Source organism: Nasonia vitripennis, chromosome 4 (assembly GCF_009193385.2).
Source record: "Nasonia vitripennis strain AsymCx chromosome 4, Nvit_psr_1.1, whole genome shotgun sequence".
In the NCBI taxonomy this organism is placed as follows: domain Eukaryota; kingdom Metazoa; phylum Arthropoda; class Insecta; order Hymenoptera; family Pteromalidae; genus Nasonia; species Nasonia vitripennis.
In genome coordinates, this window is record NC_045760.1 from 30,822,487 (window position 1) to 30,849,929 (window position 27,443).

Here is a 27,443-nt window from a genome sequence, read left to right on the forward strand (position 1 = left end):
TTTTTTTCTTTATTGCCTGACGTTAAGAAACGAGACGTTTTTTATGAATGCAGTCGCGGGGACGGCGGGCAATCAGTAAAATTACTTTGCTTTACGGCAAACGGGAGCATGAATGCTAATGCGGCCGCGAAGAGAAACGCAATTCTTCGCAAGAATGTTAATGCTATATTTATTAGTTCTTCTGTATTGCGAGTACACACAGAGCAGTAGGTTTCTGGGTTAACATTCCGTTTCCTTGATTATGCTAAAAATAGACGGTTTGTTTGTTATTCGCACGAGTGTCGTCGTCGTATCGATTGTTGTTATACCTACACACAGAAGGGAAGCCCAGAGGTCATGACAGCGGCCGATCATTGGCGCGAAATTCAAATCGAGTCTAATAATACCCGTGTGTAACTAAAACCATCAGCTCGTGATATGAAAAAGAAGCAAAGTCAAGCCAATCGACACTTCCACGTTCAGAAAAAAATGCGACTCACGACACACAATACCATTCCATTTGCAAAAATTGCCGATTCAAGACGTCCGTCCCGTTCGTATAACCCTATACGCAAAAACCGTCGAATCGAACGTTCCATTTTCCTCTCTCTCTCTCTTCCTCGGAAGCGTCATCTGTTGTATATTATACGACTGAGTATATACTTTACAGTATACCTATAGTACAATAAGATGGGTAAAAGGGAAAAAAGGTGACCCGAGTCAGCAATATTTCTCGTGTCTTTTACTTCATCAATCAAACGCGGGATCGGCTCAGGGTCAGCCGTAGAGCAAACCAGCAATCATATACTCGTCGTGTAATGCTGTTTCGGCTTGATGAAAAAGAAAGGATTCTCCTACAGCTCTGTATTAAGAGATATACCGAAATGAAACTTTTTTTGTTTCATGCTCAATGCTTTTATAGGTTATGAAGTTGGGCGCCAAATTCGAATCCTCTAATAATCTATCGCGAGAGCCCAGCAGGGCTGTAAAAGCGCATCAGCGAGCGGAAGAAGGGATGCGCAGCATCAGACTCTGTACATCCTCGCTCGGAGAGAGGGGATGGCACAGCAAACCGTAGTAACCCCGTTACCTCCTTCCTCCCCCCCTCCCCTCGAGCTTCTTCAATGCATCGTCGACCGCGGCCAGGGCGACTCTATTTTTAGAACGGCATAAAGCCAGCCAGTTTTTCCTCCTCCTGTCGTCCATCAGCCAAGGGTGTATACGTGCATGTGTGCACAGCTTGTTTGTGCGTATAGCGTGTGTTTACGGACACGTGTTCCGTGGAGCCTGGGAAAATTAGGACCACGTGTTTCGCGTATATGGATTGATTTTTCGAGAGCTAAAATCGTTACTTTTTAACAGCGAAGTTAAATCGACTCGTGTCGTAATCTTCATTCAGCCCGAAATAGGTATCCGATCGTAAGCAGTGAAACACAGTACGTTGACGTCACCATCCGTTCGTAAAAATACAGCGATCGATCGCAAGCCAACGCATCTTTATCTCGAGAGCCTTGACTTTAAAATTGACTCTACACTAATTATTGCAACAGAAGAAAGCTCACCAGTATCGATCCACGATTATATGCGGAGCAAAGTTTTCGTAAATAATCCTCAATAACTGAATCACACACGACGTCGCGTGACGTCCCATAATTAAACTCCGACTATATCTCGTACGTGTACGCGTATACGTGTAAATCAATCGGAGAGATATTTCAATTAAGCTGAAACGTTCTCGGGAGATACACGTGGCAGGAATTAAAAGTACTGGTCGAAGAAACAGCAGCTGGACACATCCCAAAATCCTGCGCGAGGTCGGGAGCGCGAAAGCGAGAGACGGAGATCTTTAAGACGCACAAGAAAGCGAATAAACCGTAGATGAGGACATAAACGATGGCAAAGGATAAGATGTCGCGCGCGGGACGTGCTGCTGCCCCTTTTTTCGAGGGGGTGGGATTTATACGCGGGCGATATATTTTTGGGATTATGCCGTGCGTTTTACGATTCTCTATTTGAATTTCTCGAAATTAACGCTTTGAAAAGCTGACTATGGAGCCAACCCGAAACGAACAATATCTCTCGAGAGCAGAAACAACGGAAAAACCAACCTCACACACATACATACACACACAACTTTCGTCTTATTCCACAGAACAGAGGAGCGAAAGCTCGGAGTTTCAACTCGCGTCCCCGAAAAACGAGAGCCCGTACAATGGCCTTTTCGCGATAAAAAAAAACCGTAAAGGTAGAAAGAGCGAGTCGGCGGTGCTTTTTATCTGCGAGAAAGAGCCGAAGCTCAAACGGCTTTCGTCTTTTACGAGGCTCTATAGCGCGAGCAGCAGCTTCCGAAATGTTTCTGCCGCAGTGAAACGACTCCGGGTCTAGTCGGCCGAGAGCTTTGTCGCACTTGCGCTCACGTGCGCACATCTTTTCTTCGCGTCGTAAGGTAGTCTTGTTTGTGTTGCGAGAGCGAATTTGATAAAGTTGCAAAGTGCACCGCAGATGAGAAGGTTGAGCTTGATTGGATTGGGCATTTTGAATTTTCAGGGATAAGCAAGAACGCTGTTATTCCATTGAATGTTCTTTCCAACGGATTAACCGTATCGCGAAACTTACGTAAGTTCTTAGAGCGTCGAAGAAATATAATACCAGAGCTAAAACCGTGAAAGATTATAAAGTAATTCCTCCGACTCGTTCTCTCTGAAATTCTTCGGAAAATCTGCATAAAAGGTCGACATACTTTCGAGAGATCGAGGGATAGAAGCTTTTAAAAAAAGGAAGAATCCTCCAGACAAGCTCGGGTCTCTCGAGTTTAATCCCGGCAAAGTTCGTAATCGAAGATCGCATAAAAATAAACGCATAAGTAATCCAACAAAGCTGACGAAAAAAAAACTAATCATCAAACCCACATCATGCACACGTCACTCCTCGGCATTCTGTTGTCTCGTACCCTCCTCTCCCCGCTCGTTCTCTCCCCATTGTCCGTTTCCCTTTGTCTCTATCTCTTTTCCGCGTGTGTCTCGCGTTGATCGCGCGACTTGACATATATTTCTGGTTAAAGGCTGTATTTTTGGCCGAGACGCGCACCAGGAGCAAACGAGCTGTCGAGTGGCTCGAGGAAAGACGGAGATGATGCGGCGAACGAAGCTCGAGGGAAAAGGAGAACGGAGGTTGTTGTCATCGGAATTTTTTTCTCACTTGCGGGGTGTGAACTCGCTTGCGAAAAGTTGGATAGTGAGAATTTTATACTATAGTTAATTAATTTTCAGCAGCGACGAAGTTTCGAACGAGCAAACCAGCTACATTTTTAAGTGTTTCAGTACGGCTCTGTTCGGAAAGTTTTTTAATTGCTTCTTATAACCCTGTCGCGCGAAATTTAAATTGAGAAAATAACGAGACATAGCACAAGTTTTCCCGCAGATTTGTTCAGCCTCCTTTGTACAGACCGCGTGTATTTACCGAGCGATGGTGCGGAGCTTTCGAATTCCAAAGGATAAGGATACGCGAGCTGGGAAGCCTGTAAAATTCTTACAAAATATTCTACGGTTCTATGAAAAGCTGCTATAAGATTCTTTTATGCAACCCGCTGACGCTGATAAAAAAAGCTCAGCATATGTAAACTTCTGTTTACCCGTTATAAACTTGCCTCGGCGCTGTTCAAATATAAATTACACGTGTGTACTCCTGGATATCCGGGAAACGTCTATACCAACGGCCCAACTTCATCCTCTTGCGTCGGCGAGATTCGAATTGATCTGAGAGTGCTATCTCCGGATATTTGAAAATCCGGATATGGAAACTTGGCGAGTTCTCCAATTATAACTTGAGACGAATGTTATACGCGAAGACAAAAATTCCGATAGATACACGGTGCTGTACATCGGTTAGTTTTTAAAAAAAGCTCGATACACGATATTGAGAATATGTATATACGTTTGATCGAGAAACTCGCGGTTAACGAGATTTATATAAAGCGAGCGGCTGAAGTTTTTACGTAACTCATCGTCGGCGGAGGGAAGAAAAAAATTCGATGTAAATTTCCTCAAGTATTTCGATTGCGGGAGCTTTTTAATGTTTGAGCATTATGCAGTTTAAGTAAGTGAATTAGCGGGGGATTTCATAAATTATTTTAATCGAATCGGTCGACTCATGTTCGATAAGTCCAGGAGGGGGGATGATGAAGCTTTCTTTAGCTTCTTCGGCTGTTTGACTTCGCGAAGTTCGCCGCGACGGTTCTAAGAGCGTTAAGGTGTCGATGATCCTGGCTGTGACGATGATTTTCATTCCTCTCGTTAAATATGCTAATTGATCCTACCCCCTCTCGAATAAAAAGCTCGAGAGAATATTTTTGAGAAAAAAAAAATAAAATAACTCAATCAAAACCTCAGCCATTCACGAAAGCCCTCGGCATCAGGCTTCTCGATTCATAAAGCCCTGCACACCCCCGTATACACGAACTTAACCTCCGGCGCGCTCGATGATGGCGACACGCGACCGGGAGATACTGTGCCACTGGGACGCACTGGCTTCGCATCGATCGTCTCTTTTTCCCAACGTATAATACTCCCTGAGCGAAGCCACGACTACGGTTTCACAGGGGGTGTATATGGCTGATCGGGTTATCGGCTGATGATACGGTATTAGGAAGCTGCTGATTGCGGTGTTTTAATATACTCGACTTGTTTATTTTTTTATTTTTGCAATATCGCGAGAAAGAGAGCAAAGAAACTGCAACCTTGGCTGGTAAAAGCTTTGCGTGTGTGTGTGTGTGCACGTGTAGAGTACGCGCTTAAGAAACGCCGTCGCCGCTGGCGACACGCGATTCGCCCTTCAGCGATAAATCAGCATTGTAATTGCTGCACTTTCCCGCGACTTTGACTCCCCTTTTGCTTCATCTCGCTTTTTCCCTTTGTTTCAGCCGATCGGATGCCTTTTCAGTGCCGTAGCTGCTGTTTTCTGACGTCGTTTTTTCTGCCCTCTCGTTCCAGCTCTCTAATGAGCTTGGTAATTAGTTTGTGTATACACGCGGAATTCGCGCCGCGGGGGAAAATAAAAGTCGAGGCTTTTTTTTGTGTCTTGTTAAACTTGCATCGGCGACACGCGATCAGATTCGAACCGCTTTTGTGTATGCGAGAATTAATTCAACTCGCTCTCTCTCTCTCTCTCTCTCTCTCTCTCTCTCTCTCTCTCTCTCTCTGATGTTTATGCGATTTATTATCAATGCGAGAACTGAACTCGTTTTTTAAATTAATCACCCCAGCCTCGTGTATGCGGGTCGAGGATGCTGAATTGTAATCGATGCGAAATTCAAATTCATCACAGCCAAAAGCTCGTAAATAATTTGCGCGCGAAAACGCATCCATCAGTGAGAGCAGTGGTGTTCGACAAGCCGAGAACACGGCTCCGAACAGTCATCCTTTTTCCCGCGCGGATCAAAAACACTAAATCAAAGCTCTCCCCCTTCCACCTATAGGCAACATCTCTTCCTTACAGCGAGAAAAATTCCGAGTCTATTACCTATCGCCCACACAGCCGCTCACCTTAAGCCGCCTCGTGCGGATATGGCCGCGTGCCCGAGACGATAAAATCCCGAAAAATCGATAGTCGTGTGCAGCTTGTGTGTGTGTGTGCGTGTGTGTATGGCTGGGATTTTCTCCGCTCTTTTATTCGAGAGACGGCCTTTTGTTTCGTGTGATTTTTTTTTTTTTTCATACCTACCGCCTTTGTCTTTTTATACGGCGAGCGCAAGCTCTTTCTCCTTTGCGGAGAAGAGTGTAGTACTTGTAGGCGCATTTTACGCCGGCTTTATCGATGCGGAGAGAGATATGTATCACGGAAAGCGTCGTTGGAATTTGGATGGCTGATTCTTGGTGACAAATCTCATGTAACTAATAATTTCGTCGTCGAAGCTTACGTAAGCTTAAGCGACAACTTCACCGCTCTTCGTTGTGCCTAAGATGTGTTATTCAAAGTAACATTTAGCATAAGTCCCTCTTAACATCTGATGTAAGTTACATCGCAGACGTGGCGTTAACGTGTAAGTTATGGATCAGTTGTCGAGTCTCGTGACGAGAAAATTCGCATCTAAGAAAAATCTCGACATCTTCTTTGAACTGTACATACCAAAGCTTTTTGTTTCCCGTCATTCTCAAAGTTTGCGTACACGCAATTTCTCGTAAAGCTGCCCGAAACACTCGCCGAGAGAGAAGTACAAGTTAAACTAAACAGAACTTTCCACTGTTCACACCCCGGTCGTTTTTAACCCAAATCTTGCTGTATGTATACATCGGCTTTACTTTCGAATTCCAAAGCTCGAGCTTGCATTCGCTAATCCGTTCAATCAATACAAAACAATAAGTATACGATTCCGTTAGCAAAAGTACACGGAAGCTTTCAACAAAAAATAAAGAAAAAAGAAGCGCAATGTAATTTAACACTGCAGCGCAGCAGCTACAAGACAGCCCTAGCGGGTCGCAAGCGCGGCAACGGCCGAGACATTGAATTAGCCGCTGCAATCGAAGCGCGTCGGACGTACAATCGAGCCGGACGATCGTCGCGCGCTCTAGAAGCCCCCGAGCCATGAGCTGTAGAGCTATACACAGCGACGTAGCATGTGGGCCGCGAGTATAGGGATGATTTATCGCCTCGCGCGTGTGTGTCTGTGTGCGGATGACAGAGTCTCGCTGTGTATGTATGTCGAGTCGAGCTTTTTTTCGGGGAAAGCGTTGATACGGAGAGCTTGCGACCAGGGGATGAATATTTTATTGGGGGGCGGTATGACTTTCATGGGGAAAGGATTTGATATGGGGTATAAAGGGGCCGTTTACTCGGGCGTCGTATGTCAACAGCCGACGGCTCTACTAAAGTTGATTTACGTCTACGAGTGTTCGAATGTTGACTCAAGCTGCTTGTCTCCGCCGTAAAAAATCGATGAAGTACACATAAAAAAAAAGAACAATTAGTACCAAGAAGAATCTAAAAACTCAACTCGCTGCCGCACACGCGTTCGCCACCGGATACCTTGACCCGCAGCTGACGCGTTGTAAGGCTCTCGCGTGTGAATCGAGATTAAGTCGGCGAGGTTGAGGCGGCCTGACCTTTAAACTGTGTGCAGTCGCTTTATACCTACCTATATACATACGTACGAGTATATAGACGCGAGAGTAGACGATCGTGTGTGTACACGATGGAACCGCCACGTCGACCAAGCGAAGTTGACGGCTGCTGCGTGAACTTGCGCCTTTAGTGCCAGCTCGAGCCTAAGTACATGCGATGACGACTGCTTACGTACTTCACGCCCTCGATATAATAATGCGGAGGGGATGCGGCGTTTTTATTTCGAAATCTTGATAGGCGGCTGTTCGAAGGCGAGAGAGAGATTGGGAGGTTTTTCGGGTCATGGAATTCGTGGAGGTGCTTTGTTTCGTGTATCGTTATTATTCTGAGAGGTCAGATCGAACATAACCTAAAAATTTTGAACTTTCACGCTTGTAAAAACCGTTATTTCTGTAGATGAAATTTCATCTCAAAAGGATTAAAGCTCACCGCGTACAAAACTGACAATTTCAAGCCGAACAAGAGCGATCCGTCTGGCTGGAAAAAGCTAATGGCTTTGAAGTGGGAATCGCGAGACTCGAGAGCAGTGAGTATTTAAGATCGTGCAAGACTCTTAGACGTCGGCCCGACAAAGCCCATTCGGAAATTAAAAGGAAACCTTCAGCGCGAGCTTTACAGATGGATAGATAACACACAAGAAGAAACTCGATCGTTATTAATCGCTTATTTGAGCCAAAAGCAAAGGGAGCAATCGCGGCTGAAAAGCTTTCGTTACCATCGGCTATAGCAAAGTCACGTCAGCCGGTGCATATATCGACTGACCCGCGTTAGCCATCAGTCACTCTCTCGGAACTTCAAACTTCGCGGGCACTATGGAAATCTTGAATTTTTCATCGACCTCCAAAGCATCGTTTATGCATAGAGCAGCTTTTTTTCTCTCTCGATGAAGCAAAACTGGCGGTTAACTCGATCGGAAAAAAGGGTATAATGGATAGCGCGGTGAGACCGCAAGTAGGTAAAGCCAAGTCTCTCGCGGCTTACACGTGAATGTGGCGCGCGGCTCCTGCTGTGGCTAAAATACCAGACGTGGCATTGGAATCGATTAGTCTCGCTTCTCTAAATAGACTGGATTCCGAAAATTGACAAGTTGGTGTCCTTCTCACACGCTGTGGTTATTCGGAATCAGTATTTTCAAAGCAAGTCTCTCTCCTCGCTGCGAGACGCCTCATAATTCAGCCTCGCAAGCATAACATCCGAAAGCCATGCGTTATATTGTCCTGAAAAACAACAAATCACTGCGAGCCAGGAGAGATCTCGAAATTCTCTTCTGCTCCGGTACACACGTACGCTGCAGTCGTAAACCAGAGGCGTCGCCTTTTATTAATGACGCGTTCGCGCGCCTTTGTTTCTTGAAGAGAGTCTGCAGGGGCCGCGTACGAGGCGAGTCTCTCTGGGGAAGAGAACTTCTGCTGTTTGCTCTCTCGCCTGTATGCGTGTCTGGGTTAGGGGAATTGGGTACTTGGAGGACGCGATGGAGTCGATATTTTGAATGTCTTAAAGCAGCCCGTTTTTATTATTTCGGGTCGCAAGTCGCTAATGGAATGAGAAGAAAAACGTTACTGCAAACTTTCGTGGGAAGACTTTTCCGAACGTCAAAACGTATCGTGTCAACGATTAACGAGCCGGAGACTCTGTCAAAGTCAGTTAATTCGCGAACTCGTGCAACTGCAATCAAACTGTCGGATAAAATTTCTCTAGGTCACTTTTGAATTTTATCGATTCGCACAAAGCCTTCTCTCGCGCGGTTTACACACAGTGGGCTTGTAATTCGAAGGCGTTAATTTTGGCGAAAGCCCATCCACGCAGCGGCGGAAGGTGCGCGCGTGCAATATTGATGGATTAAAATTTTGATGGGCCGCGGCGGAGTGTAAACTTGTAAATTATAAAGTCGCTTTACCGGGCTATTTCGAGCCCAGCCTCGAAAATACGTTACCAAAATACGAAACTATTTTCCTAAGAGCTAATGGTCCGAAGTAAAATGAAACAGAGCAACGGACAAAAGCGTGTAAGTAGATAAGGCCGTGACCGGTCAGACGCGCGCGCGCGGTCCATTCGAGAAATTGAAAAAAAAATAAAGATTTTTTCAATCCTTTCTCTCGTTCCATTTTCGAAAAGCGCCTGCATAAATCACAGCAGTGCATCTCTTAAGGAGCGAACTGTCCTTAATCGCGACTCGTTATGATTCAGCGTCCTCGAGACTCGATTCCAATTAAATTGTTGTTCTCGCGTCGGCGAAGGGAAACTCCGATTTTATATATATATGTATACAGGGAAGCTCATTCAATTACGTTTTTGGCGAGAAGTGGCGCGCGCGCGCGAATTCCTTAAATTGCCGATAACGCAAGAACGAACAAGTGAGAACGTTTTATCGAATCGGCGAAAGTAGGCCAATAAAGCGAACGCCTCTCGCGGATTAATCTAATGCCGCTGACTTCCGGTGTGTGTATAAATTATTCGATTTTTATTTCAAAAGATCGTCGGATACAATGGCGAAGATGTTTTCCGGAATTCGAAGTAAAAAGCGCATCGATTCGACTCTCAATTGCTCTATTCCCTCGATTCGCATTCTCATCGAGTTCTCGACTCTCTATTTCTATCGGCTTCTCTCTCTCTCTCTCTCTCTGTGCTTCTACTACTACTACTGTACCATCTATCGGGTATCTATGCTCTCCTCGTTCTTTGCATTCCGTTCTTTCGTTCTGTCTGGCTTTTTTCTTTTTGTATCGAACTGCTCCCGGGGCCACTTTCATTTAGTTCGTCACCTCTTAGAAAGCTTTCGGCTCAATGGTTTATCCATCGACTTTTTCGCTTTAATCAAGCGATTCCGAAATGCGTTTGTATCTATACCAAACGATTAAAATATCGACTTTTTAAGTTTATGTTCTTGCATATCCTTCACAAAGACAAATATTAAGTAGCTATGCATCATCATATTTTTATTTACTCTGACACGTCCTAAATGGAAATCAATAAAGTTACGTGTGCTTATGCAGCGAGTATTTGAAGTTAAGCCTACAAGGTACACCTAATATGACACATGAATTATGCGCACTTTGCGCTAGTTCGTCTACTTTGAAATTCCGCCGTCGTGGCGTTTTTGAACAACTTTGATTCAATAAACTATACTATACTTATCAACTTTTTCTTATTATTAAAAAAAGGCAAAGTGTACATAATCCATCCTCTCTGAAAAAAATTCGATTATACCGAGCAATCCAATCAAAAAGCTCGAATTCCATAAACCATCGATCACGCAGCGCTCGTAGAAGAAAAATAAAAAGCTTCGACTCTCATTCTCTCTCTCCCGCGTCGGAACGTGTCTTACGTGCGGAAGGTTGCTGCGCGCGCTTCAGCACAGAGATAGCTCCACACACACACACACATATGCATACAGACACTCGCACGTGCATAGGCGAGAGGGTTAAGGTTTTCGCCTAGAAACGGTGGAAAAGATATTCGGTACGCTCGTGGCACTTTATTGGCCTCTAAGTAGAAAAGTCCATTAAAATACCGAGCGCACACATTCTCTTTCTATACCAGCCATTACGTTCGCCAGCGCTTTGGAGCAATGAAACGCTCTTTGATGCTTCTCTCTCTCTCTCTCTCTCTCTCTCTCTCTCTCTCGCTCTCTCTCTCTCTCTCTCTCTATTTTTTCCAAGCTCGATCGTTAATGTAATTGTGGGCCCATCGAAATTTCACGCCGGCGTGACGATTATTGCGCGCGAGCCGTTTCCTTATATTGTCGCTATCAACCTCGGGAATAATTCCGGACGATAACATTCCTCCCTCGTACACGTATACCCTCTATTGCCGCGAGTTTTCGAATTTTCGATCTTTCGCGCACGAGCCTTGTAATGAAGTCTCGTGTTGAGGGCGATAAAAACAACGGCGTATTATTTTTACATCTCGTTCGGTTATATTTCCATTGCGGTATTTACATTATAACGGGTTCAAGGCGAATCAATAATGTTATTATTTTCGCGCGTGTTTGCAATGCCGCGAAATAATCGGAAAAGAAAATAGTTCCTCTATTCGGCTCGCTAAGTGTCGCTTAGTTGAAAAATAGACGCGGAGCTTTCCTATTGATGATCACAGAGGATCCGTTAGCGTCGAGTGCGAAAAATAACGAAGCGTTAATTGGAGCGCGGCGATGGATGACACCGCGCTCGGATGTTATAGCCCCGCGAGGCAGTGGCCAATTTTTCAGGTTGGCTCGTTTCGATGCGCTCGTCTCTTTTGGAGGCGATTCTGTTTCTGTATGCTTTACTTTGTCACTTAATTTCAATTTCGCTTACCTATAGAATTAATCATCTCGTTGCGTCTGGCCAATCTCTGTATTACACCACTACACAGTCATTTTAACACACCCACTTCAAGCTCGCAAGCTCTTCAACGCATCGCAATACTTCATCAACCGAGCTACTCTGCAATATACACCTGAAAAAGCGCTCGACTAAATCAGCTCATCTCGCGAGCCTGACCCTCGCTAAAAAAACAGAAGAAGTGAAGATAGTCCCGAACCAGCCAACCTTATCTCTATCTTCGAGTGAATCTCGAAAGCTCCGCGAAGCGATTTCCCAATTTGCATTCTTTAACCCTCCACCTCGAATCTATACAGCCATACACATAGGTCTACAGTCAACCCCCTCGTCTCTCTCACTGTGTACACGTCCGCGCCGTTCGATGGCTTTCAACAAGTAGGGGGAGGCCGCGAGAAGGGCTTTTCGAGTGGATACTCAATCAAAAGTGCCTGCTTGTAACAAGCGGAGCTAGCTCTAGTCTCCCGCGGGATGTATCCCCGCAGACGACCAGCTCTCTCTCTCTCTCTCTCTCTCTCTCTCTCTCTCTCTCTCTCTCTCTCTATGTGTGTGTAGTGTGGGGCTAAAAGCCCGAGCTTTGCGATGTCTTTCTCGGTTTCGAGCTTGCGGAGAGGCTGAGGTCTGTTATCGTCGATTATTGACGGGTCGTCGGGCTTTGTTCGATGCCGGATTGTTTTTCTTGATGGCTGCGCCGACTGTACACTGCTCCGAGTGGCTTTTTTGTTTTTATGGGTTGGCTAGTTGTTGTTCTGAGTTTAGATAGCAATAAAAATAGTAAAACGAAAGAGTAATTCCGATCGACCGCAAGCTCGACACTATAAGCATTTCACTAAACAATTCGAATCGCACGTGTGTGCCCGAGGCGCCTGAAACGCAAGCAAACTCGCTAATCGAGCGAAAAACACGCGAGTCGTCCTCGCTCTCCATATACCCATACACGCTCTTGCATCATAGCACGCATACCTGGAAAAATCAGTTCTGATGCGACTCGAGGGACTAGTCGAGCGTTGTTTGCTATTTTTTCCCTACTACCACTCGCTGTGTTGATGGATGTACGCGAGCCTGTCTTTGTTTGATCGTCGGTGTGTTTCTTTTCATTGAGATTAATTGCTTTCTGAGAGAGCCGCCGTTTGCATATTTAACGGCTAATCGTGATTGGTATATACAGAGATTTTCGTCCAATTAGCGCAAATGCGGATATGATCGAATTAAACGGGGCCGTCAGTAGAAAAACCGGGATATGGTCAGACGATAGAAAAACGAGCGATGACGCAAGGGGTAAGGGCCGGGAACTATTGTCGCCCGATCAATGCAAATGAAATTCGAGGCGGATAGTGGGCTATGCATAATTTCGCAACTAACCGGTGATGATTTGATTCTCTCACTGGGCTAACGATGATTGTACGATGTTTTTCGGAGCCATGACGGCTGCTGTCGGCGACTCGTGATGTCATTACCTATGTAAACGATAGAAAAATATCCGGTGTAATGGTACCACATTAATACGAGCTACATGCATAAATTTTATTACAATAATAATATAAATATTCAATCCGAACATTATGAGGCGTTGTTATACAAAAAAATCCCTAACAAATCGAGTACACACAGGGCCGAGTATCGCGTGAAATTAGTATCAACCAAACTTGACAGTCTAACGAAGTTATGCAACGTCGAGTTTCGTAAGCCACTCTCCACAGTCCCAGTTATCTAATTGACCATCGAGTACACGCGGAGGAGTGATCCATCCGCGCGTTTATAATTAAAATTGCACAAGTCTGCATTAGTTTAGCGCAGCGGATCGATTGGGATCTCGAATTAGGACGATGTATTTCACTGGAATTTCATTCACATTTAAATGAAAAATACTGCGCGATTATGCGAGAAATTACAGCTGAAAAATACGAGAAAATAACGCTGCGCAAGCTCTGAATAATTCAACATTTTTATCGCGCGCGAGTTTTGAATATGAATTGTTGATTCGATGAATATTTAAAAAACTTTTAATCGGACGGTCTCACCTTCAACTCTCGCTAATCTTAAGCTATGCACGGTTAGCAGTTCGAGCGAGCTTTCGTCAACGTTGAGCTTTTCGAACGTCTCTTTCACCGACACTAAACTTGCGTGTTTGTCTTTCGGATATGCCGGTGTTTATTAATCGGGTTTTAGTCGCGTGTTTGCGTTTGTTTCCGAAAGCTGCCCATCTCAGCGGCTGGTCCGGGACATAAACAATCGATCGATCACACGCTTTACGGTCATCAATCTTGTGTATACGTCCTCATCTAAAAATTCCAATAAACCTCGCCAAATCATCGGAGAACTTAATTTATAGTCGCGTCGGGTGTACAAGATGTCGCGACTCCATAATTGCCGTCGCGGTTGTCGGAATCATTAAAAACCCTGTCAATTATACTCCCCGCGAGCGATATCTTTTTATACACAGTTTTAAAAACACAAGCAAAAAGAGATAGCTCGTCGCGCTGAAAGACATCAACAGACTCTATTTTCCGTCCGCTAAGCTCATCAATCTTTACGTTTCACTCTCGATTACTCCCTTCCTCCCTTTGTTCCCCCGTCGTCGTCGCGCTTTTATTTTTTATTTTCCGCATGCTTCGGCCGTCCTTTTTCACTTTGTCTCGCGATTCGATTCTTCTTCGCCGCTGCTGCTGCACAGGAGACGACATTTTTATAAAATACACGACGTTGTTTATTCTCCTGTGCATAAAAGCGGTGAAAAACGTGAGGGTAAATATTCGGAGGTCGATGGAGGGGTGAAAAATTGCAAGTAAAACCACCTGTAGTCTCAGCGCTGAGGCAATTACAGAAGCAGAAATTCGAATCGTCGCGCTTTAATTAACTCTCCGCTGCATCCCTTTTCGCGTCGACTCGCAAACATACACTACGAGCTTACCCCTCTGTATACGTACGTGTATATATTTCGGGAGGAAATCCAAATGGAATTTGCGCAGGACGACGCTCCGCTGCAAGTGCATGTCGCGGCAAGTTCGAATGAGGGTTGTGTACCGGGTTTAATTTAATTTTTTTTTTTATAATATAAATTAACTCGAAACTACCCAACAATGGCCGCGAGAAGATATTAAATTATACTTTTAATTCTTCGGTTACGCGGGACGATAAGATTCGAGGCTATTGTCTCGCGCGGAAACTTTGCTGTGCGGGTGTATCCTGATTTCGGGGAAGAAAGTTTTTATAATCTCTCGCCGTCCCTGATTTATTGTACACAAAACGACTTCCAACTTGTTCTATTATCCTCGTCCGCATCAATTGTACATATTTCCAAGAAAAAATAAATAAAAAACCGACTATATGTAAGAAAATACAGTCCTCCCAGGGGATGATTTATGAAACGCAAGCTGCACCAGCGGAAAAATATAGTGTTTCTGCGACAATCTCACGTTTCTAAAAGTCCTCTCTCTGTGTTTGTATTTTTACAGCCGACAGCAGTTTTCTATTGGCGAACGCTCAGATCGTCGACTTTCCAATCGTCTACTGCAACGAGAGCTTCTGCAAGATATCTGGCTACAATCGGGCTGAGGTTAGTTATACGTATCCGTGCACATACACGACTCGCTATTATTTTCCTCGACCTCGATTGAACTCCCCCCGGTCTTTTTTAGCTTTCGTGTACACACATACGCTCATATTTATTTCAATAGCGATTATTACAACTAGAATTATTGTTTTCTCGGAAAACACACTCGCGTCGATGACACACATACCTGAATATCGAATGTAGTCGTCTAATTTCGTCTTATCCCTTAACATCCTCTCTTTATCTCGGTCTACTCCTGGTGAAACTTTGCCAAAACCCAGGCGGGGCTGATTTACGCTCGCATTAAGCCCCGCGGGTCGCTGCCAATATCCGCGAAAACAATTAATTTGCGGCCGCCGTGTGCGCTCGGTCTTGGCTTATGTGCGCAGCTGCGCCGCAGCTTTTTGCCCCATCGCGCCCCGCTGGACTTGGATCGTGTTTTTGCGCTATTAGTCTTACATCGCCGGCGAAAGGATCATTAGGATATTATTTTTCTTATTTTTTTCGTGAATTTTGAATCAAGCTCAAAAGCGCGCGAAATTTGAAATGAGACGATCGATCGTTCATACTTGACTCTTGATTGCAGGTAATGCAAAAATCATGTCGCTGCAGCTTCATGTACGGCGAGCTCACCGACAAAGAGACCATTACGCGGATCGAGGAGTGCCTCGAGGGACAGATCTGCGACCAATTCGAGATTTTGCTTTACAAAAAGAACAGTGAGTATTGGCTATCCCGAAACGAACCTGTGACGAGACGGCCTCCGACAAAAAAAAAGAAAACGACAATAACAGAGAGTAGCTATACATACCGAGAAACAAACGCAGCCCTTTTTTCTCTCTTTCACGTATACTCTGATGCATCCTGTGTATACACACGCAGACGCGTATACATGTACGATTTTTTCGGCAAGTTCGGAGAATTTTTTGTTTTCGACGTGATATGAGGATCGACATATATGTATACTGCATACGAGTGCATTGATGAACGTATATATATATTTACACACAGTATCAATAGAATAGGTCGTTTTATGTATGTATTTTTTTATGTGACGTTACATGATATTATCCCTATATAAATCTCGATATCGCAATGCATGACCTTTTTTTTCTTTGCTCATTACATGAATATTATCCTCGACTCGAGAGACACTGATTTATTGTTTTCGTTTAAACTCATGCCCTCACACACCTTTGAGATTCATATGAAGTATATCGCACACGTATATCGAGTAATTATAAACAGTTGTGAATTGAATACAATAACTAACTTAATTATGCAAAAGTATATATAGTCCTTGTAAAGAGAGACAGTATTATTTCGTTGACTGATACCACACACTATACTGTAAATACTTGCAACTATTATAAAATAATACACGAACGAGTCTCTCCCTCGGGAGGAAAATTTCATGCGCCCACATCGTCCTCGCACTAATTGCACACTATCGTAATTGTTGTTTGAAGTATCATATTAAAAACACACACACACGTAGTGTCACGTGTACAATCTCGATAATCTCCAAGAGACGTGTGAGCGTGCATAAATTTTTCTCCCCGAGAGAGCAGCCGATATAACAAGCATATATTTATTATCTCGAGTGAGCTCCGAAGGGAATAATAAAAAATAATAATTTTCTTTAAAGGTACCCCACGAGGTAATGTGAAATTCGTGAGAGAAAATCCTGTCAGTAAGTCACCTCGAGCTCGCATCGCACTTGGGGCTGCCATCGGACGAAATTTTATAGTTTTGTTTTCAATGATTAAGAAAAAGAAAAAGGAGCTTTTTTCGATCAAAGCCGGGCTAATTAAGATCTGGTATAATATGTGGAAAAGGGGAACAGGCCGAATTGTACATACACACACACGTCGATTCAATTAACGGTGGCAGCCCTATTTGCCCCTAGGCGCAGTGAGAGGAGTATATAAATAACGAATTAACTAAAAAAAGCCAGAGTATAGAGTCGGCACAGTCGTGCCGATTATTTTTACCGTAGCGGCCCCCCTATTTTGCTCCTTATATGATACTATAATAACCGCGTCTGTCATCTCTCTCTTCTCCCTCTCATCTCTTCCTTGTCTGACCTTCTCTCGACCTCTTTCTTCTCTCTATATTCTATATCGTTTTTCGACACCCTTGAGAAATACAACTACGTATACACACGGTCTTATATGCATACAATAATCATGCCTTGGTTATGTAAATACTGAGCTTAATCGAACACACACTAACACATGTTTCCTCTCTCTCTCTCTCTCTCTCTTTCGGCCGAAACGTACCTTATACGAGATGAATGAATAATTGATTTTATCAGTCTTTCAATCTTTTACAAAGTATCATCCGTCGAGACTTTTCAGGGACTGAATCATGGCATTTGACTGTATATACAACACGAATCTGTATACTTCAGAGCTATTCGATATAACGAACGTGTATTTTCAGCATGAAGGTCAAGGGGTTGCCGCGGTCCTGTTTTATCGATTTTATATAGATTTTGTGAGAGAAAAATTAGCGTGTATAGTTGAATTAACGAATTTTCATTGCAGGAAATGTATATGAGTGTGTCTGTAAAACAGGACTTTTTAAAGGAAGGTGCTTAAATCATATAATAATTATAGTGGACAACTTTGCGAAAAATAAAGATATTTCAGGCATAGATTTTTCGCTCAGTTAGTTGCTCCAATCCACAGTTTTTTCTCTTATATAGTTTATAGTTCAGATATATCTAGAGCAATGATATTCGCACACACTTGATTGAATTTTAAATACACACTTATAACTTCAAAGCTTTTTTTCTATTTTATACATAATCTCTCGAAGCGATAGGTTTCAAAGATTCGACAATTTTTCCCGGAACGCGGTATGACACACAGGTTTTTTATAAAAATTCTATAAGAATGAAATCTAGAAGCTTATATAGCGCTTTTTTTCACGGCAGCTTTTGTAACTTTTATAATTTCTTTTTTATTAATGCGCTGCTTCTTCTCAAATTTGTTGCCGCAATAATAAAACGAAGATATTAAACGAACATAAATATAAAAAGACAAACGACATACAAAGAAGTAGGCACAAAAACACACATCTCAGTTTCCCTCTCATTTTCCCTCTTCTCGATGAATCGCAATTTTCCACATTCATCGCGTCGGTTTGTCGTACACACCGTTGGAATTTTTTAATCAAGAAAAAACTAGTCGCGCTTTAAAGAGAAAAGCATTGACTTTCACCGCTGCAAAATTAATTGAAGTGGTTATTTTCTAGAAATAGATATTATATTCGAGAAGAAAAAGAAAATGAGGTGAACGCCTCCGTCGCAGTAGTGTATCGATCTTCGCGGATGCAGGTGTTCGTAAAAATTTTAATGCACTCCGAGGAGCTCGATTTTAATGGTTTTCTCGTGTCCCAGAACCGCGATATGATCGATAAGTGTGTTGACCTTTCGATGATGATGCCTTTTGTCTTCGCGTCGTCGGAAACTTCCGAGCTTTATCACGTCCTGTTATACACTCGGGAAGATTGGATAATTAAGCGTCAGTTGACCGGCTATTGTTTACACTTTGATTGATTAATTACAGGCGTATCGATGAAAGTTTCTTTCCCCAAAACCCGAAAAACCTCGCGACGCTCGTGAACAATAAAACATACATGTAGACACCTACTTTAAAAGCATCGAGTTTCGCTTTTACCCTCGCGCTTCTCACCGCGAATAAGAGAGAAGATAAAAAAAGGGAGAAACGCGATGCAAAAGTTCAGGAAAGGGAAGTAGGTCGAATATTTTTTTGCTCGGCTCGCGCTTCTTGAAAGGTAACGGCGCGCGAATTTTTCCTTTCATTCAGGCGTCGCGCGACTGAATTACACGCGCCTCGTATCATTCTCCCAGCGACGTCCCTCTAAGTGTAGACACATACTTTCTTTTTCTCTCTCTCTCTCTCTTTCTCTCCTTCTCTCTCTTCTCTCTTCTCTCTCTCTCTTTCTCTCTCTCTCTCTCTGTCTCGTTATAGATATATTAATATATACTCTGCTATTCCTTATTATTATTATTACTATATCGTTAGATATATCTGCTCCTTTCAGCATTTTCTCACACTGTAATTATTATGTATATATTCGTTTTATGATACAGAGATTGTAATTTTTTGTATATTCGTTAGCGAGGCGTCGGTAAGTCGTGTTTCGCTTAGTAAAAATCAAATGAAATGTAATGCAGGCTTACCGTGACCTCGACAACTTATAAAATATCACTAATACTTATTTGACTAACATTTACCTCTTAATCCCCTTAGTATATTAGCTATACATAGACGTGCAATATTGTGCAATATATTATTATAACACACTGTTTAATAAAAAAACTGTACATATTATTCTGCTCGATTTTGACTATATAATTCTCGCACGCATATATTTTATTATTATTTTTCATTTCTTTATTATACCCGCATTTTGCTTCGATCTTCTTTTATTATAACAAACAAGATTATGTACTATATAATGCATATACTATACTTCTTACAAGTCTGATGTAAATACATTCAATAGATTACAGTATGTTAATTTGTATTTAAAATTTGATTAATCACTCATTCCAACGCGTGCACGGAGAAAGAAAGAAAATTTTTTCCTCATAGTACAATTCTTCTTCTCCGTGTACACGCAACGCTCCAAAGCAAAAAACGAAAAATCGAACGAAAGCAGCCCTCAGCTAACGCAGTGTAATTTCTTCCCGAAACGTCCGGCAGAGACGCCGCTATGGCTGCTGCTACAGATCGCCCCGATCAAGAACGAGCGGGACCTGGTGGTCCTGTTCCTCTTGACGTTTCGCGACATAACCGCCTTGAAGCAGCCCATCGAGACGGACGACACGAAAGGTGGCCTGTCCAAGTTCGCCAAACTCGCAAGATCCGTCACCAGGTCCAGGTCCGTCCTCGTATCGCAATTCAGCTCGCACCTGCCCGCGCTCAAGGACTCGGCCATACCCGTCACCACCAAACAGTCCCATCTGGGTCATGTGAGTTCGGACAAAGTACTATATTTTCTTACTATACCTAAGTGTGCCTAGATTTAGTTGTGCGTGTGAAGATTTTTTTTGAGATTGGTTTTCACGCTACTATACACTCGATGGAGTATTATGGACGTTTATCACTGATAACGGAATAATGGAATTCAACTGGCCGTCGAGCACTTCCATCTTGACTTGGGGGGATCTCGAAGAAGTCGTCATGAATACACTGTTCGAGTGTCCGATCCAACTTCTGGCATGAATATTATTGATGAAATAAAATACATTTTTTGCATGTTAAACATTGTTGATTGATTTTTCAATTTTATCTCAGTGTACTAAGGCCGTACGTACAACACACCGACTCAAAAAAAAGATGGCACGCGAGCAATGCACATGTTGCATATCCATTCCTTTTCCGATACTTTGCGCGGCGTACACAGCCTCCAAAAGTCCCGAGGATTTATTTGCCCAGTCGCGAGTTTCGGATCAAAGCGAGATTATACCCAAATCCAGCTCTCGACTCGCAATCAGCGAAAATTCCAACGATAGCTGTCTTCTCGAGGAAAAAAAAACCTCGTGTGTACACAGAACCGAGAGAGCGAGTGTATATACGTACAGCCTCTAGGGTATGGAGCAAAAAATCCGACGAGGCGTATATATATTTGCGATGCTTGTTACAGATGATGTCCTTAAGCGGGGACGTGATGCCGCAGTACAGACAAGAGGCGCCCAAGACCCCGCCGCACATCCTCCTGCACTACTGCGCCTTCAAAGCCATCTGGGACTGGATAATCCTCTGCCTCACCTTCTACACGGCGATAATGGTGCCGTACAACGTCGCCTTCAAGAACAAGACCAGCGAGGACGTCTTTCTCCTCGTGGTCGACACCATCGTCGACGTAATCTTCTTCATCGACATCGTCCTCAACTTCCACACGACTTTCGTCGGCGCCGGCGGAGAAGTCGTCTCTGATCCTAAGGTCTCGTGTTATTCTCTTATGAAATGTTCTAAGCGAATGAACAGAGAAGATAAAATTCATTTGATTCCAACAGGTGATAAGAATGAACTACCTAAAGTCCTGGTTTATAATTGACCTGCTAAGCTGCCTGCCCTACGATGTGTTCAACGCCTTCGACCACGACGAGGACGGGATCGGGAGTCTGTTCTCAGCCCTCAAGGTCGTGAGGCTATTAAGGCTCGGCAGAGTCGTTCGCAAGCTCGACAGATACCTCGAGTACGGCGCGGCGATGCTGATACTCCTTTTGTGCTTCTATATGCTCGTCGCCCATTGGCTCGCCTGTATTTGGTAAGCTACTATTATATCTATCCGAGGACGGAAACGCCTTGTTTACTCGACGAAAACTTTCCGATATATGCGTATAATAATGTAAATCCTATTGGCTTTTAAGCAAACTTCCTCGTAACTGGGTATAAGCATCTCCGAGAGCAAAAAAGCCGTTATATCCCACGTATATATGTAGGCATCGGCGGGGCGCGAGCGCATCTGAAAAGTTTCGTCCTCTCTCAGCTCCGACGGAACTGAATTTCAAGTACTCCCGCGGTTGACTTTGCCGTGGCGTTGGCGCGCGGTCTAACTTTTTGAGTAATCGGAGCTTTTCAACGCTGATGCCGCACAGTGTCGTATAGTCTTGGCCGAGTAATAACTTTTCAAACGAGATAAATATACCATCGAAATATAATGCCATCGTCGTCGTCCGGGGATAATCACCTTAATCTTTTCCAATTGATTTTGAATGCTATAATACTCGAGCTCTTAATTAAAAGTTATGCGCTTTCGATTGACGTTTTTGACGCGATATGGGCTGCAGTGTATTCACGAGGGAGGCATGATGTTCCAGGTACTCGATAGGCCGATCGGATGCAGACGCTGGCGTCCAGTACTCGTGGCTGTGGAAGCTCGCGAACGTGACGCAGTCGCCTTACAGCTATCTATGGACGAACGCGAGCACGGCGCCGGAGCTCGTGGCCGGACCCTCGAGGCGTACCATGTACGTGACCGCGCTATACTTCACCATGACCTGCATGACGTCCGTCGGATTTGGCAACGTCGCTGCCGAGACCGACAACGAGAAGATCTTCACCATCTGCATGATGATCATCGCCGGTAAGCTCGATCGACTGAATTTTTAAAAGGGGGGCATTTACTTAGATGTGATTACCGACCGTCGGTAATTTTTTTGGAGGTTGCTTGTTTTGTGGCGAATCACAGGTACGATGCATTTATTGTCCTTTCAGTATTCTTTAGAGGAAAATGTAAATTGTACACGTTGAATTAATCCAGCTGGTAATCCCGTAGTCGCCAAATTTGAATATTTATATAAACGTCCTCGTACACGTTTCATCCTGTATATTGCATCCGATGCGAATTGAAATAGAAAGACCGCAGCGTGTATTAAATTGTTTTACATAAGCTCTCGTGCGATTACCCGCGAGAGTTGGGAGAAAGTAGCAAACGTCAATTCTAACTCGCAGCTCGTTATTGGTTTTGTTAATAGCCCTGTTATACGCAACGATATTCGGTCACGTGACGACGATCATCCAGCAGATGACGTCGGCCACGGCGAAGTACCACGACATGCTGAACAACGTGCGGGAATTCATGAAGCTGCACGAGGTGCCGAAGGCACTGAGCGAACGAGTCATGGATTACGTAGTCAGTACGTGGGCAATGACGAAGGGCCTCGACACCGACAAGGTACTAAATTACTGTCCGAAAGACATGAAAGCCGACATATGCGTACATCTCAATCGGAAAGTCTTCAACGAACATCCTGCCTTCAGGTGACACACAAGCATGATTTCTTTTTTTATATTAAGCTCTGAATAAAGTTAAGGCGCGAAATTTGAATTCGTGTTACTGCATGGGACACGTGTATACTACTACTAGGCTTCCGTGTAATACTCGCGAGGGGTCAGCGCATCTGTGCCGTGTGCCGCGTGTAACTCGTTAACACGTTCACCTCAATATACATACACTTGAGCCTCCGCCGCTGTGTACCCGCTATATTCACACGGCAAGGGCAACTGCAACATTAAAGTGTCCATTCGTGTCGTCGACGGTTAACTGCTGATGGAACAGGCTTTTTGCGTGATTTTTCGAGCTCGTTTTGTTTTTAATTTATTTCTAGGAAATATTATTGCCTACTGCATGCATTCGCTCGAGGATATTCATATACTCTTTTTTTAATTTAACGATCGGCGCTAGGTAAATAATGTATTCAGTCCGACTGCATCGCCGTCGACCGAATGATTCGCCTCATTCATATTCATAAATCGGTTTTACGTACGCGTCAATTATAGATCCATCGAGAGGAATCAAGAGCGATTTAATTCGACGTTTCAATGACAATAAAACATTTGTACCGAAATAAACAAGTCTTCCGAAACGCTAGCCCATAAGCGCGCTACAACGAAAGATCGTAAATGAAAAAAGCCGATACATGGTGCCCGATTGCAGACTGGCTTCGGACGGCTGTTTGCGAGCGCTGGCGATGCACTTCACGATGTCGCACAGCGCACCGGGTGACCTGCTCTATCACACGGGTGAGTCGATAGACTCGCTCTGTTTCATCGTGACGGGCAGCCTCGAGGTCATCCAGGACGACGAGGTCGTCGCGATCCTGGGCAAAGGCGACGTTTTCGGAGACAGCTTTTGGAAGGACAACGCGGTCGGACAGAGCGCGGCTAACGTGCGCGCTCTGACCTACTGCGACCTGCACACCATCAAGCGCGACAAGCTCCTCGAGGTCCTTGACTTTTATCAGGCCTTCGCCAACTCGTTCGCTCGCAATCTCATACTCACCTATAATCTTCGACACAGGGTGAGTATTTTGTTGTTATTATTGTTAAGATTGTGAAAGCTGCTTTGATTGATTGCGGCGCGAAATTTGAAATTTATATTTTTAGGTAAGTGTAGTAAAATTTGAACCATTGCACATATTTATGTAACCGAGGTTTCGAAACTACGCGTCAAAATTTTCTTATTGATTTATATCCGCGTGTGCATCGATAAAATTCCACGTATGTATGTGTAAAAGCTTATTAAATATACGACGGCTATTCTTTAGTCGTAAATCGGACTCAAACTTAAATTCCGTTGACTGGTTTATTTCAAAGCTTTCAAAATTCGGAAAAGCGATAAAATATGTGTCAGGTGTAAAAGTCTCTATTGAAATTCGCGAAATTCAACAAGAACTGGGACAAATCCCTATACAATTTCGCGCTCAATAGCGCGAAATACCGAAACGTTTTTAATTTAATGAAACATCGCGAAAATAGATCGATATTTTTAGACTTTCTCGATACAAACAAAAATTTCGCGATAGGGAGGAAATAAGAGAGCACGTGTATATTTCGTTTTGACCTTTTTCTTTTATTCCTCTTAATTATATTCGATAACAGACTTCTTCACAATATAGAATAAAGTTTGTGCATTCTGGAAAATTCAGAGCTTTTTTCTTTCAATGAAATATACATCTCACGCACTACGACAAAAACAATGCATAGATAGAAAGCTCAATATCTGGAATTGAGTAACAAATATAACGAGTGATAGAAAAACAAACGGTATACATATTTGCGTCAATACATTTGTTAAAGGCCGTTTCTTCAATCACGACGAGCTTCCGACAGTTTCGATAATCGTCTGCCACGAAGATTGTTATTGTTATTATTTTGTTTTCACTATTAAAAGTTCTTCCTTTTTTTATACAGCTTTCGATGCTCCTTCGAATAATATTCGATGGTCTCTGATAGCTTACGATAAGTTATCTCTTTTCTACTATGGCAAAAAAGATTATTACTATATAACGAAGTGAAGATGCTTCACATCGGCTTTGCATTATTTACAATAATTCTTCGCCTAACTATATAGTTTTCTTTGTTTTTTTTTCATTTGTTCATAATATATGGTCATTTTAAATCTTGAAAGAACACTTTTTTCCCTTGATATATTGTAAAGTCACATATAGAAATTACTTTTCTTTTCTCTTTTATAATCGACTTCGTTTTATACACAATCATAAAATTCAAAAAGTGTGTGTGGTATACGTACATCTTTACAATGTAAATTCAAGTAAAAAAAAGCAAGAGGCATAATTAATATTTTCTGTTATATATTAAAAACTATAATACATGATAAACTTCTCAAGATACTAAATTGACACTGCACCTTGACGGATTTACTAAAACATCGATAAAATTCGTTTACAATGATTCGATAGTGTGTGGTACATTTCGTTCTCGAAGCTCTTATTGCGAATATCTCTTACAAGACTAGAGAATAGAGTCACAAGATTTGTCACCCGCTACTTTGCTGAATCTTGCTCTGCTTAGGAATATCAAACCGATACACAGTTAGAGTGGTTCTTATCTCTACGTTTCACTTTTTGCCTCCACACCTAGTTTGGTTCTGAAATATGTGATGCGATTCGGAATGGAAAAATTAAGTGAAAACCAAAGAATGACTGCACTTTTGATTCGACCCGCGATTCACATATTTACACCAAAGTAGGAGTCAGATAAGATGGTGCGAAAAATAATATTTGTACACTCCGGTAAACTCATGCTTACTCTTTTTTCTCACGAAGCCCCTCGCTGTGCATTTTTTTACCGGACAACTCCAATAGAACTTTCGAGGTGGGATCTTGATCCAGGACAGATCTTGAATCTCTTTCCTCTTCGTCCACTTCAGGTACTGGTCCAACACCCCAAACTTCACAGTGCTTGAGTGTGAAATTCTCCTTGCCGCTTAGTTGTATGTAATTCTGGAAAGTCGTACATGATACACTAGATTTCCCTGGGCCGTACTCCCAGTCTAGCCACAACCCGGGATAATTTAATTGACCACCCATTAGCAATCCATTAGGCATCGTCTGCTGATGTAAATTCAGATATTGGTAGTGAGAATTGTACCCGGTGGCTGGGAAGGTCAGAATTTGTGGTTCTAGTTGAAACAGGAAACATGATTGATTGCCGGCAAAGTTTGGCGACAGGGTCCAATTGTCAGATGCGAAACCTCCAAACACATGATCATCCGTGTCTTGGAGAATTATGATTGTTGCTCCCTGCAGAGTTATTCTTCCTAACATAGTAGAAAAAGACTCCCCATGTACTTGACTTGAAAACAGAAAACGCCACTCGTTGCGCAGCTCATGAGGCAAGCTGAGATTAAGGAACAGAACATCCCCAAGGCCAAGTATACTGGGAAAGTGAGGAATATTCTCCAAGCCTCGGCAGAGTGGCAAGAGATTTAACTCGTTGATCCTTGCGGACGTATTTTTGTCACCTTTTTTCTGTGACACTAAAAACAGGCACTGAAAAACATGCGATTGAATTGTCTTGAACGTTGCTGCCTGCCTGAACCAAGTCTCCACTTGGTCAAAGGTCAGCGTGTCTCCATACTTGACAAGATCTTCGCACAGAGTGCGAGACCTCATGCTGATTCTTCTCTTATTCACCGTACACCCAATACTACTCCAAGTATTAAAGTGAGCATTGGCACAATTCTTCTGCAGCGTCAGATAAGAATTAATAGTAGCTTGGAGATACTGTAGAAAATTCTGCGTAGGTATCTCGTACTTCTGGTCCTCATCCGAATACCCAGTGAATATCAAATTTGTCCTCTCCTCTGAACTGCCCCTCACAGCGTATACGTACAGCCTGCCAAAGCTCTCTCCATTGACAGCGGAGACTCTCTTTCCTGGTTCATGGCACAGGAACCTCACTACGAACTGCAACAGAATGTCATCCAGGTGCACCGACCAGTGTTTAAAGATATCCTCGCGCTTTATGGAGCCAGAACTACGCGACATGGACTTGAACAGGTTCTCCACCAGCGTTAGCTCCTCCGAGGACAGGATGTTGGAGGAAGCCGAACGACTCGACGATCCGTGACCCATCTGGAAAACAACACAACAACTCCGTTATCTCACCTGACAGAAAACTAGGTCACGAGTGTACCCCACTCGACGACGAGACAAAGATCGATGCCCCAAGCGAACCTTGATTCCAATAATCCATAAACTCGCTCCAGAATGAAAAACCAACGGCTGACACGAGCTTCCTCGAGTCACTTGATATGCAAACTGTGAAACGAACTCATCCTCCCGGAACGAGCGAAGTTCGCAGTGGCTCTGGAGAAATTTGAGGTTAGGTACGAAGGGGTCGTCTGCTATGGAATATCGAGCGACGACAGCAACGCGCGCACGCGCACTGCTCACCTTCCCCCGTACTTCCCCCCGATATATTACCAACGAGCGTTTGAAAAGGCGAAGCCATTGTTCCCGCGCGCCTTTCTCCTCTTGAAACTTTAATTGCGTTTGATTATGAGGTCTCGTTAGAGATTCGGTGTACACGCTGCGTCTATTATTTCCTAGGCAAGACTTTCTTTGTACAATCAAAGCAGTTTTTTTTTCAAATTACGTTTTAGGACGGTCGACGTGATGTTTTTTT

The 27,443-nt window shown here is 43.5% G+C and overlaps 2 protein-coding genes and 1 non-coding gene across 18 annotated transcripts in view; 2 read left to right on the plus strand and 1 right to left on the minus strand.

Moving 5' to 3' along the window:
- LOC116417411 (potassium voltage-gated channel protein eag) overlaps window positions 1-27,443 on the plus strand; it is a 62,652-nt gene that overhangs the window by 24,842 nt on the left and 10,367 nt on the right. For 9 of the 16 annotated variants that reach the window (XM_031930337.1, XM_031930340.1, XM_031930342.1 and 6 more), the window contains exons 4-12: window positions 14,870-14,970; window positions 15,554-15,686; window positions 16,616-16,627; window positions 19,707-19,990; window positions 20,650-20,949; window positions 21,023-21,276; window positions 21,830-22,095; window positions 22,487-22,772; window positions 23,449-23,812. In XM_031930337.1, the coding sequence (XP_031786197.1) occupies window positions 14,870-14,970; window positions 15,554-15,686; window positions 16,616-16,627; window positions 19,707-19,990; window positions 20,650-20,949; window positions 21,023-21,276; window positions 21,830-22,095; window positions 22,487-22,772; window positions 23,449-23,812 (2,000 nt within the window). The remainder of the gene's footprint in view (window positions 1-14,869; window positions 14,971-15,553; window positions 15,687-16,615; window positions 16,628-19,706; window positions 19,991-20,649; window positions 20,950-21,022; window positions 21,277-21,829; window positions 22,096-22,486; window positions 22,773-23,448; window positions 23,813-27,443) is intronic. The other 7 variants (XM_031930339.1, XM_031930346.1, XM_031930351.1 and 4 more) reach the window with 3 other exon arrangements.
- Mir928 (microRNA mir-928) lies at window positions 21,864-21,963 on the plus strand. Its single transcript, NR_039049.1, has one exon. It is a non-coding gene; the product is annotated as a microRNA mir-928 (primary transcript).
- LOC100679159 (MTOR-associated protein MEAK7) lies at window positions 24,343-27,178 on the minus strand. The gene is made up of 2 exons (XM_003428103.5): window positions 26,993-27,178; window positions 24,343-26,890 (listed from the first exon to the last, which is right to left on the minus strand). The coding sequence occupies exon 2, from the start codon at window positions 26,888-26,890 to the stop codon at window positions 25,559-25,561; it is 1,332 nt and encodes a 443-aa protein (XP_003428151.1). The 5' UTR covers window positions 26,993-27,178; the 3' UTR covers window positions 24,343-25,558.

Coding starts and splice junctions, on each gene's coding strand:
- LOC100679159 (XM_003428103.5), bottom strand. CDS start 26,890: ATGGGTCACGGATCGTCGAGTCGTTCGGCTTCCTCCAACATCCTGTCC.